Source organism: Panicum hallii, chromosome 3 (genome assembly GCF_002211085.1).
Source record: "Panicum hallii strain FIL2 chromosome 3, PHallii_v3.1, whole genome shotgun sequence".
Taxonomy (NCBI): domain Eukaryota; kingdom Viridiplantae; phylum Streptophyta; class Magnoliopsida; order Poales; family Poaceae; genus Panicum; species Panicum hallii.
The window spans coordinates 2,794,535-2,807,510 of NC_038044.1; the positions used below are offsets into that span (position 1 = coordinate 2,794,535).

Consider the following 12,976-nt stretch of genomic DNA (forward strand, 5'->3'; position numbering starts at 1 on the left):
TTTCTGGTATAGCACAAGTATATTAAGCAAATAAATAAACAAGCTTGCTCCACTCAGCACTTGATGGCAAATATATGCAGAAGAGTTACTCTCTCACAAACTAAAAGGTGAGCTAATATGGCACATGTCAATAATCTACCCGCGCGTGCATTTTATGTTTCAAGCCTAACCAACCACCAGAGTGTCCTATTGCACAAACAAATGGGACATGCAGTAGTCTGAGCGTCCAACCCACCCACACCAACCCCAAACATCAGAACCTGACTAACAAATAATCTCCAGTTAAGTCTCTGGCCTCCTTGATTCTAAGGAAAAGCGGCAGCTAGCCTCATGGCCTGTGCTTCAGCGCATTCGGAGTAGCCCCAAATCGATGTGTTGAGGAGAACTGTGCTGTAGCTCAGTCAATTGGTAGGGTGTATGGTGTGCGTTCAGATGCTATGGCTTGTATTTTAAGTTTGAAGGACCAAAAGAAAAATTGATCCTTTGAAATTTGCTTCAGCATCATGTAGAATCACCTTGCCAGCTCTTTGCATCTCGGATCCGTACAACATTTTCAGTAGGAATTAGGTTCCATATATAAAACTGTATTATCGATTCATTGTACAGAGCGGGGCAACACGAAAACGAGCACACGGTAATTGATTAAGATCAACTTCTTAATACAATCTCTCCCCGGTAGCCATGCATATATATATATATATATACACATAGCTAAGTAGTGGCGCAGCATCTCGATCATGGCGTGATGGCGAGAATACGTGCTTATCTTGCTTAATCAGTAGTGTTGTATATATATCTCGTCGTCGTCGGAGTATAGCCGACGATCGCTTATTTAAATATTTAGTAGCTGTAGTTCTTGACGAACATCCCCTCCTTGGCCTCGGCGGTCTCGCCGTCGGAGGTGTACTTGCCGAGCTGCGCCAGGGAGTTGGCCTTGGCGCGCAGCAGCAGCGCGTCCTGCGCCGCCTTCACGTTCTCCGGCGCGCCGCCCCACGTCTTGAGGCAGGTGTTCTGCAGCGCCCGCGCGTAGGAGAAGGACACGTGCCACGGGTTGGGCCCCTGGTTCATGGCGTTCAGGTTCTGCGTCGCCTCCACCTCCGACTGCCCGCCAGACAGGAACATGATGCCGGGCACCGACGGCGGGATCCGGCGGTGGAGGAGCTTCAGGGTGTACTCGGCCACCTGCTCGGGGGTGGCCTTGTCCTTGGACTCGGCGCCGGGGGTCACCATGGACGGCTTCAGCAGGATGCCCTCGAACATCACGTTGTTCTCCGCCATGGCGTAGAAGGTCTCGGCCCACACCTTCTGCGCAACCTCGAAGGTCCGCTCGATGCCGTGCTCGCCGTCCAGAAGGATCTCAGGCTCCACGATCGGCACAAGCCCGTTGTCCTGCATCCATCCATGTATGGTTATTGGTTGATCCATGCAGCAGCAGCCATGGTGGCTGATGATCCAAGAATGCTGCAATACCTGCGAGATGGCGGCGTAGCGGGCGAGGCCCCACGCGGCCTCCTTGACGGCGAGCTCGGAGGGCCCGTTGGGGATGCTCACGACGGTGCGCCACTTGGCGAAGCGCGCCCCCGCCTGGTAGTAGGCGGCCTCGCGGGCGGCGAGGCCGTCGAGGCCCTGGCACCACGACTCGTTGTTGGAGCCGGCGAGCGGGACGAGGCCCTTGTCGACCTTGATCCCAGGCACGATGCCCTGCTCCGCCAGGATGTCGACGATCTTGCGGCCGTCGACGGCGGACTGGTACAGCGTCTCCTCGAAGAGGATGGCCCCCGAGATGTACTGGCCGAGCCCCGGCGCGGTGACCAGCAGCGTCCGGTACGCCTGCCGGTTCGCCTCCGTGTTCTCCAGCCCGATGGACGCCAGCCGCTTCCCGCACGTCGCGTTCGACTCGTCCATCGCCAGGATGCCCCGCCCCGGTGACGCGACCGTTTTCTGCAGCACGCCCGTCGACGTCGAGCCCTCAGCACAAGCTAGCGGATCGATCGAGAGGAGGAGGAAGAAGAAGAAGGTCGGAATGAGTGGCGAGCGTACCGCGGTCTTGACGAGCTCATCGGCGTAGGCGCTGGCGCGGACGACCACCATGGACACGGTGACCGGCCTGGGCGCGGCGACCTGCCTGGTGGCGCCCCATTCGGACTTCTTGGGAAGGAAGGAGGACTTGAGCAGGGTAGCAGAGGCCATCTTCTTCCTCCTGCTCTCTTGCTGAAGACTACTAGCTAGCTACCACCACCAGGAGCTAGCTAGGGCTCTGCAAGCTGCCACTGGGATCAGGTTCACACGAGTGATCGAATGAATCGAGTGTCTCCGTCCTTTCTTAGGATGGTGAGAGCTGCAGCAGCCTCCCGTATTTAAGCACAAGGTAAACGCAAACCAGTGGTGGCTGCACAAGCGCAAGGGATGGATGTGCGTTGTGAGGCTGAGGTTGCCCTCTGGATTTCGGTGGCTGATGCCCTGATGGAGTGGCTGCTTCTCACTGGCTCCGAAACTGTTGCTATCGATCAGCTCCTTTTGTCCTCATCCTGAACTCCTCATGCTGGCGAGATCTTTCCTCTGATTTCCATCCCATTTTATTTTGTGGCAGCTCAGCCATGGAATTGCCTGAATGTTGCTGACATCAAAAGGAATCCAAGCTTGGCTGATGAGGCTGTCAGAGAACAACCAAACACTGATACACAGGTTATGTGGACGCATCTCGCCAGCAACTGTTGCCTGTAAGATGCGAGATGCGTGCGTGCGGTGGGCATCTCTCCGGAGATTACATCCGTGGATCGATTATATTCGCAAGGTTGGTTACGTAGTTTCTGTCGAATGCTGCGAATTTTTTTGGGGGGCATCCGGTGATGGCAACAGCTGTAGCGATAAACCGGCCTCTATATTCAACCTGTGGATATATGCAGCCAAAAGGTAGTCCTTAGACTCTAAACTTTAAATGAGAATTTCAAATACAAGAAAGAAAACTCTAGAGCAAAGAAAAATATTAGAAGACTAAGCTTCAAATTTCTTCTTCGTTCATGTTCCGTGCTTGCAACCGTGACTGAGTAATTTGTTGCCGCGCGCGGTGTACTTGGTGAGCAATGGCGATCGAGGGGCGTCCAGTCCAGTCATGTCGCGCTCCTGCAGATCATCCGTCCCGACACAAGATATAATGATCTTCGTATACGGAAATTGACAAGCTGTTCCAATCTTTAATTGGCTACATTCAAGAGATTACCAAGATGGAAATACACGTGATCATTATTCCTGAGTAAACATCTCTGTAGGAACACCTCAAACATATCATTTAAGAGCTAGTATTACGTGAACAGCAGCAGGCAGGCATGACCTCTTACAGGAAGACAAATGATGCAACCGTTCCTAGTACTGTAATGAATGGGGAAAAAAATGTTTTTCAAAAAATCACCAATAACAAATTGGTTTGAGAGAACATGTTTACAAATGAATTGGTAATTCAAATGGAGAGACCTAGATGCCTATCTTATGGGACAACAGCAGTGTACACTGACAAAGGTCGGTCATGGTACAGACCTGAAATTATCAACAACATTCATGACGAGACAACAGGACTCCGAAGTACAGTAGCATAGTATATCAACTCCCAGCACCTAATATTTGTTACACGGATACCATAGTACGCTCTTTCCACTAACTACTTGTACCACTGCAGAAATTTAACAGCTTGCGGTGGCATTGGCAATAGATCATAGTGCTCAATCGGCATAAGCTGATGAAGCACACAAAACTTCAGAAGGAAGCATCTGGAAAGCAGAATCCTCTGATACCAATTAGTTCTCAGAAGGCTTCAAGAGTTCACCAAGATCCACATGCAAGCTGTTCCGCATGGTTCGCCTTCCAGTTCCACCAGCATTGCCCTTTCTCATCATTGCAGCAAACTCACTATAATCAATTTGTCCATCCTGCAAAATGATGTATTTAGTTGTTAGTACCCAATTAAATAAGATATGAGACAAGGGACAAGTATGGAGATAACATAAAAAAAAAGAAGGGTTAAGAGGACCAACATTGTTTTGGTCCACATCTTTGATCATATCCTCAAGATGAACATCAGAAAGACCAAACTGTTGGCATGCTTGTGAGAGCTCATCAATTGTTATGAAGCCACTCCCGTCCTTATCAAAGAATGCGAATGCTGACACCAAACTTTCCTCTCTCTCTAGTTTATTCATGTGCAATGTAGCTGCTAAGAACTCTCCATAGTCAATGGTTCCACTGTTATCAATATCAGCCTGATATACAAGACAAATGCACATTAAAATCTCAATGGTACCTACAATCAAAGGATGCTACACTGCAACCATTTTCTTTGGACAATAGACGCGATGCAATAGTAGTACTTACTGCATCCATTAAAGCCTGGATTTCAGGTTCCATCAGATCTGACCCCACCCTTTTCAGACCATTCTTCAGTTCATCATAAGTTATCGTCCCACTGTTGTCAGTATCGATCATTTTGAACAACTCCTTTAAGCCTCCGATCTCCTCCTCAGAAAGGCTTTCAGCAATCACCTGCACAAACAAAAAGATGCCTCTGAAAAGATCAATTTCCATGGTCATTGCACGTTTCACATACCATCATCTCTTATTAAGCATTTGCAACCTTATGCCTTGTCTATTATGCAAGAAACTAGTTCATCTAGAGTTCAAGCGAACAATATTGTACAAGCCGTAGTGAAAACCTGGGCATTGGTTGTTTTAGTATTGTGTCAGACAATTAAGCAAAAACAGAGAATCTCTTCTCTTCAAAGAAAAAGAAAAGGACAACCAGTTGTGAACAACACATTCTTCTGAACTTCTGTGAATTGTATGGAAGAGAGGTGTAGGTGACATGCCACCTTTTTGTTTACAATGGGACTGTTTGACATGGAAGGTTTGTGCGGCAAAACTGCCATTAGAAACAACAATAGGCGGTTAAATGGCCTGGTTTCAAAAGTTTTGGTTTTTAAGCAGATGTGTGTAAATTGGGCTTTCTGAAAAATAAAGGGGACCAATATAGATTTGAAGTGCACAAAAAATCCAGTTAACACGGAAAACCAGGGGCAAGAGAAAGGAAAAGGATGCAGATGAAGTTAACTTGAGCGCACAAAAATAGTAGGTTGTAACTTATAAGGCAGTGTAGTAATAGAAATGATGCACTGAACCTAACATTGCACTAAACAAAGTACTGAATTTCGTTTGCAACATAATCACATATTAACAATGGGATAAAAAGTTCTTATTTGAGAGGAAGGAACTTCTTCTTACCCTCAATGCCATCTTCTTGAGCTTGTTCATTGCAGAGAAGTTTTTCAGCCTTGACAGAACAGCAGAATCAATAGGCTTATCAGGTGCAACAGCATCATCAACAATCCACGGATGACCTGGAATAGTCAATGTCACCAGGTTTAATGAGAATGAACTTCCATGACCCAGGAGCACAAGCATGCAAACGAAATCTCAGACGGGGAGAGAGAGAGAGAGAGAGAGAGAGAGAGAGAGAGAGAGAGAGAGAGAGGGAGGGAGGGAGGGAGAGGGAGGGCATGTAGGCAGAAAACTTACATAGAACCTCATGAGCAGTCAGCCTCTTTGTAGGATCCCGGATAAGCATCTTACGGACTAGATCTTTAGCACTGTCAGAGATACTTGGCCACGGTTCAGATTCCAAGTCAAGTTTGCCTCTCAAAATCTGCCTGAAGATCCCAGCTTCACTCTCTGAAAGGAGGGGAAAATAGGAAGATTTTTACATATGGAAATATGCTAATATCGGTAATCAACAATAGATCTCAAAATAGCAAGTCAATGGTTGGAATAAACCAAACGCTTTACCTGCCCAGAATGGGGGTACACCACATAGCAAAATATACAGAATCACTCCAGCGCTCCAGACATCAGCTTCTGGGCCATAGCTTTTCTGAAGCACCTCAGGGGCAACATAATAGGGGCTACCAACAACGTCAGAAAATTTATCACCTGGAGAAATGAAAAGACTAGCTTTCATTATGTGTTCGATCAATCTCTTCAAGGAAAACAAAAACACAACATAAACTGAGAGTTCACTAATCCTATGCACTATGTAAATCACAACAGGAAGTTGACGTTTGCCACAAATTCTGTTAGATTTCTATGAGAAAATACAAATCTTGCCATCAACCCTGAAAAGGCCTATCACTATTAAGAAGTAAGTATTAAATACTCTGACATTGCAACACTGATTTTTCTCCAAAATTTCATTATAATTTTGATATTAGCAACATTGTGACAGAGATTCATTTTATGCTAGCAAAATGATCAACATATGGAAATGAAATGTTCATATGCTTGCAGGTCTATCAAGATCAAGAACTATCTAAAGAGCACTATTCCCTACCAAACCCAGTGCTAGCAGTTAGACCACATAGAATAGCCGCATCATATGGACCAAATAGCAACATTGTACAACACAAATTTTAAACCAGATAGCACAAATAATTGCACAGATACGCACCGGGCTTGTAGAACACGGATAGCCCAAAGTCAGTGGCCTTGAGTGGGGCATCCTCAGCGGTGCTCGCGAAGAGGAAGTTCTCCGGCTTGAGGTCCCGGTGCATGACGCCGAGCGAGTGGCATCCCTCCACCACCCCAACAATGGTCCTGATGAGCTGCGCGGCGGCGCGCTCGCTGTAGTGCCCCTTGGCGACGATGCGGTCGAAGAGCTCGCCGCCGGCGCAGAGCTCCATGACGAGGTGCACGAAGAGCGCGTCCTCGTAGGCGCCGCGGATGCGGACGACGTTGGGGTGCTCGGAGAGGTGGTGCATGATCTGGATCTCGCGCCACACGTCCTCGTAGTCCTCGCGGCACAGCAGCTTGCGCTTGGGGATCGACTTGCAGGCGTACTCGGCGCCGTCCGCCTTGCCCACGCACTGGTACGTGGTGCCGAACTGCCCCTGCCCCAGCTTCTTCCCGATGCGGTAGTGGTCGCGCACGTTGGCCGTCTTGTGCGGCAACACCGACGCCGGCCGCCCCGCCGACCCCGTCGTCACCGGCGGCGGCAGCCGCGCGTGCGCATTGGCGCCACTCGCCTTCCCCCTGCCCGGGCCTTGCGGGTCCGGCTGCATTGCCTTTCACCGGCGGTGGTTCCTCCCCGGATCAAGAACCGTAACCGTACGGAGGGCCTGCCCTTCCTGGAAAAAAAACCGCCGCGAGGCTCGACAAATCCGCGCCGGCGACCGATCAGAAATGAAAACCTTTTCCAATTCTGGGTACTCTCCGGAGGAATCTGCACGGATTGAAACCGAATAACTCGAAGGATTGGATCTTGGCGTGGGTGCCTCTCGCTTCGGGGACTCTTGGGGGAATGGCTGACGAATTGGGCGCGACAGAGGAGCTTTAGCGGAGGTTTATGCGGCCGGGCAGGCCGAAGAACGGAGAAGAAACGCTAACGGGAAGGCGAAGACGCGAAGCAACGGGATTGCTCTGTTCTTCTCTCCCCTTTGGGATTGATTTGATTGATTCTTGCGGGGGATTTTAAGGAGAGGTCACATGCGAAGGTTGGATTTTTCCTCCATGTGAGGGTGGAAATCTACACGGCTAGGTTTGGTGATCGCTCGGGGATCGGATTGGTTCTGCAAATGGGAACGGATCGCTAGGGCATGTGGGGGAGCATGTCGGTGGTTATCGCCTTCGCCTCCCTTGGCGAGAGCGGAGGAGGGGAGGAGAGAGGAGGAAGACAACGTGGTCGGAAACTTCCCTTTCCATTACCTTTCTATTTCTTTTTTATTTCTTTTATTTATTTATCTATTATCTAATTGTTTATCACTGCATTGTTGGAGCTTTGGTTTAATAAATACTAAAACTTTTGTAGCATCTTTTTTAAAAATAATTGAAGGTCGATTTAGCGAATCATCGTGGTCGAAATTATTTTCGTAATTTGTTTTCAATGGGTAAAATGCTATGTTAGCACAATTATCCAATTCTAATGTGAGTTACCAATAATGGGAAAACTTATCTACAACTAGTTCATCAATGATGATAGGCGTCGATTACCAAATTCCATTTATTAGCCTATCCAATTTGAGGCTGCTGGTGTCGTTGGACCATTGCTATATATCACCATAACAAGAAACCCTCCAAACTTTCAATGAGTTCTATGTTCAGTTAAACTGAGAGCACATATCTCAATGAGTTCTATGTAATGATTGATGAATGGCACGGTAGTGCTATAGTATGCACATTCTTCTAATGAGATTCCACTCTTTGGTACATGTCATTGTTATTTTTCACCGATCAGATATTGTTTTCCCATGTACATGTAACTGATAAATTCCAGATGACAATTCCCTCTATTGTAATTTTTTTTCTTTTGTGAAAGTGTCTAGGTGTTCAAAAATAATAATATTGTTTGGCATGTTTAGTAAATAAAGTTTTAAACTATCTCTTAATTATAAGAAAACGAAAGCCTACTTGCGCAAAGACAAAAATGAACCCTACTGGCGCATCACCATAATTCCATTTGACTAACTCCTACCAATAATGGGATGAGTTCAAATCCCAACTAGTTCACCAATGATGCGCATTTTGTGGCTCACAACAATGATTTCAGATTTCAAATTATGACCCCCCCCCCAACCCACCCAATTACACGTTACATGGGTTTATCTGTATATGATTTTAGATCATAGTAGTGTGGAACTACCACTTTTGCAGACGCATATCCTCATGCTTCCTTTTAAATTTTACAAAGATGCATGAGGAGGAAGATGCCAAGTTGTGCAACGGAATGAACACTAATACTAAACAAAAGGACATAATCACACAACACGCACATATAAAAATAAAATATAAAATGATAGTGAAAGCGCTTAGTGCTTCAATCATGCATCCCCACTAATCACGCACTGGTCTCCTTGTCATCTTTGACTTTTTGCACCAAACTCCCGGGCAAGTCTTCAGATGAACAAAAGTATTGGAAAACATTTCCCTAGCGTTCTGAGTTGTTCTTGTTTGAGAAAGGAGAACCGCCAAGTCTGTCCATAGCTTTCTGAAATTTATGTTGCCTGCTTCCACTAATAAATTGCCACATGGGCATAGTAATAGTTTATTGATTCCTGTTCATGTATATATTTGTCAAATTAATATTCGATGTTGCTCTGATTTTAAAACAAGTGCCATATGTTCTTTTTTTCATGCGATCTTGTTTGCCGTTCGTCTGTGTTTGTGGTTTTCTCCTCTGAAATTCTAGTGCCAAGTGGCAATAATGAACATAACAAAAAACAAAGCGCACGATTTGTGTCTAGATCGTATCCAGTAGCCATGACATTTGGATCTAATCTTTAGCACTATCTCCTCAAAATAGAAGTATTGACCTCACACCAAAGAAAAAGATTTTTTTTTAATTTTTTCGAGAACATAAAAGAAGAACCAATGCTATAGCAATGACTGACAAATTACAGGACGAAGCTGATTCGAACGTAATAGTTGAATTTACTGTAAGAATTACCAGTTCTCTTTTGGATCTTGGGCACCATCATCTGCAACTACGAGGCAGGGACTAGTTCAATCACAGCACGTGATTCACAGACCATATGAACAAATTAAATATCTGAACACAGATCAGAGTGAATAATTACTTTTTACTAATCTCCACTTGAACAAAGATGGCTGACATCAGCCTCGGCAAAGTAACACAGGCGAAGGGGAGCCACGTCAGCACCAGCTCCTATGCACTCCTTTCCTGTTCTCTGCAAAGGGTTAGACCGACGCCAGCGGCTGGAGCAACGGAAGGAGCATGTCAGATTTTTTGAAATGGGCCTCCGAGGCGACGGCCCAGCAGGCGGAGCAACGCGTGGAGAAAAATTCCAGTTCAGCGCGGGCGGGCGGCCATGTGACATTGGCGCGGCCTGTGGGAAATTTCCCCATCCTCTTTCGTTTCCCACGCGACACCGTCGTGCAGTTGAAAGGAGGGGGAGCAGCGTGCGGCGGCGCGCGGGGGGAGCAGGAGCAGCGGGCGGCGGCGCGCGGGTGCAGCAGCCGAGCAGGGGCGAGGGCGTGGGGGGAGCAGGAGAAGGGGCGGCGCGCGGGGGAAGCAGGAGCAGGGGGCGGCGACGCGCGGGGGAGCAGGGCCGGCGCGTGGGGACGAGCAGGGGCCGGCGCCGGAGGAGCAGGGGGCGGCGCGCAGGGGGAGCAGGAGCAGAGGGCGGCGGCGCGCGGGGGGAGCATCCGAGCAGGGGCGGCGGCGCGGGGGGGGGAGCAGGAGAAGGGGCGGCGTCGCGGGGGGAGCAGGAGAAGGGGCAGCGCCGCGGGGGAGAGAAGGAGCAGGGGGCGGCGGCGCCGCGGGGGGAGCAGGAGAAGGGGCGGCGCCGCGGGGGGAGCAGGAGAAGGGGCGGCCCGCGGGGGGAGCAGGACAAGGGGCGGCGGCGCGGGGGGAGAAGGAGCAGGGGGCGGCGGCGCCGCGGGGGAGCAGGAGAAGGGGCCGCCCGCGGGGGGAGCAGGAGAAGGGGCGGCGCCGCGGGGGAGCAGGAGAAGGGGCGGCCCGCGGGGGGAGCAGGACAAGGGGCGGCGGCGCGGGGGGAGCAGGAGAAGGGGCCGCCCGCGGGGGGAGCAGGAGAAGGGGCGGCGCCGCGGGGGGAGCAGAAGAAGGCTCGGTGGCGCGGGGGGAGCAGGAGAAGGGGCGGCGCCGCGGGGGAGCAGGAGAAGGGGCGGCCGCGCGGGGGGAGCAGGAGAAGGGGCGGCGCGGGGGTGCATTGCAGGGCAGGGGCGGCTCCAATCCATGGCGCTCCGACTTTTTCGCAAGTTCGTCGCACGGGACGCGTACCCCGCCTATTCGTGCGACGATGACGACGAAGACTTGGCCGTCTTTGGTGACCCGATGGAGCTTTGTGTGCGACGCGAACCGAGGACAAGGAGAGGCTCCGTGACGGGTCGCCAAGTTGTGCTGCGAGGGCTACACGAAGGCGACGCCCGGCTTGGGCAAGACTACTTCAACGACATCCATGTTTACGACGACAAAGCGTTTAGAAGAAGGTTTGGGCTGCTTGTAAATATTGACCGGCCTTATTTGTTTACCAATAGCGTGTTGTAGCACTGCATTGTTGGAGCACGTTGGTACGGCTCCAACGTTTTTACCAATAGCGTGTTGTAGCACTGCAATTAGAGTGTCTGTCTATGGTACGGCGTTTTGTATATCATCGCTTTTGTGATTATAAGACATGTACCAATAGTATCAAAACTTAAATGCCAATCGTTCATTTGCATGTTTTCATTAGCTTGCTAATGTCTGAATATGCTACTGCCTCATCCAGACGTTTGGTGGTGAGATGATTTTTTATTTCTATTTACCTGCTTTGTGCAGACTTACACTTGCTGTACACAATATTTATGTAATGATTGACCGCATGCTTGTAGGTTCAGGATGACAAAGCGATTGTTCCACCGGATCACAACAACAATTGCTTCAAACTACTACTACTTCAGGCAAAACCCAGACGCAAGGGGTCTCCTAGCTGCACCCCTAGGCAAAAGGTTACTGCTGCATTGAGGATGCTGGCCAACGGCAATTCAGCAGACGAGCTTGATGAGAAACTTAGGATGGGAAAGACTACAATTGCAGAAGCGACACAGAAATTTGCTTGGGCAATAATCCGCTTATTTGGTGATGAGTATCTCCGCCGTCCAAATGCTCAAGATGTTGCAAGGCTGCTGGAAATAGGTGAGAGGAGGGGCTTCCCTGGCATGCTTGGGAGTTTGGATTGCATGCACTGGTAATGGGACAAATGCCCTACTGGATGGCACGGCTTCTATAGTGGTCATTGTCAGCACCCCACTGTCATTCTAGAGGCCGTGGCTTCATCGGACCTCTGGATATGGCATGCCAATTTTGGCATCCCCGGATCGTGCAATGACATCAACGTGTTGCACCGCTCTCACTTGTTTGATGACCTGGCTCAAGGTAATGCCCCTCCTGTTAACTTCACCGTCAATGGAAAATCATATGACATGGGTTACTACCTTGCTGATGGTATATACCCTGAGTGGGCTACCCTTGTGAAGGGCGTGCATTGTCCTATAACTGAAGAGCAAAAATTCTTTACACTCAAGCAAGCAGAGTGCAGAAAAGATGTTGAAAGGGCATTTGGTGTACTTCAAGCTAGGTACAGGATTGTTGCCCAGCCAGCTCGGCTTTGGAAACCAAGTGTGCTCAAATCCGTCATGGAATGTTGCATAATTCTTCACAACATGACCATCGAAGATGAGAGGGAGTTCCCACTTCCAAGGTGGGAGGACTATGATGACGCTACCGATCCTAACCTTGGCACAGGAAGAAATATTCCCCCCATAGAGGAGTTGATAGCAAGGCACAAGCTCATCCAAAGCAAAACAACGCACCATCGACTTCGTGATGATTTGGTGGAGCATGTGTGGACAAATTGTCGTCGACGCTCGAACTAATCGGGTGCACGATTATGGTACGTTAACTTTACTCAATGTTGTGCACGTAGCTCTATTTATATCCACCGTTACGATCACCCACTGATACGGTCTCTTGTACAGGCTGGGCTTCGAGGCTTCCTCATGGAATTAATTTGCCGGTCAGGAAGCAAGGAAATAAGAAGCTATGATTTTGGCATCCCCGGATCGTGCAATGACATCAACGTGTTGCACCACTCTCACTTGTTTGCTATAGAGCCTGTTTACAGTTATATTTCAGTATCAGATTTCCTCTACTATGGTCTCTATATTATTAGTATCTTGCTTTGTGTGTACTGATACCCCTACTTTTATATATTTCAGTATCAGATTTCCTCTACTATGGTCTCTATATTATTAGTATCTTGCTTTGTGTGTGCTGATACCCCTACTTTTATATATTCATTTTATTTATTTTTTAATAAAGTAAAGTCTCCTCAGCAAGCAAACGAGCATTTGTCTGAACTACATTATACCTTAAAAGTTGATCAGATATACTGGCAGAATTCTATTGTCCATGATAGCCTGTTGT

The 12,976-nt window shown here is 48.8% G+C and overlaps 2 protein-coding genes across 2 annotated transcripts; both read right to left on the bottom strand.

The window, feature by feature from the left end:
• Nucleotides 1–614: 614 nt before the first annotated feature.
• LOC112884678 (fructose-bisphosphate aldolase, chloroplastic-like) lies at nucleotides 615–2,347 on the bottom strand. The gene is made up of 3 exons (XM_025950156.1): nucleotides 2,041–2,347; nucleotides 1,471–1,941; nucleotides 615–1,389 (listed from the first exon to the last, which is right to left on the bottom strand). The coding sequence occupies exons 1-3, from the start codon at nucleotides 2,188–2,190 to the stop codon at nucleotides 841–843; spliced, it is 1,170 nt and encodes a 389-aa protein (XP_025805941.1). The 5' UTR covers nucleotides 2,191–2,347; the 3' UTR covers nucleotides 615–840.
• A 1,028-nt stretch (nucleotides 2,348–3,375) lies between these two features.
• LOC112884690 (calcium-dependent protein kinase 28) lies at nucleotides 3,376–7,721 on the bottom strand. Its single transcript, XM_025950170.1, has 7 exons — nucleotides 6,488–7,721; nucleotides 5,830–5,973; nucleotides 5,563–5,715; nucleotides 5,269–5,384; nucleotides 4,366–4,533; nucleotides 4,029–4,253; nucleotides 3,376–3,923 (listed from the first exon to the last, which is right to left on the bottom strand). Exons 1-7 carry the CDS (start codon nucleotides 7,095–7,097, stop codon nucleotides 3,792–3,794), a joined length of 1,548 nt encoding a protein of 515 aa, XP_025805955.1. The 5' UTR covers nucleotides 7,098–7,721; the 3' UTR covers nucleotides 3,376–3,791.
• Nucleotides 7,722–12,976: the final 5,255 nt, after the last annotated feature.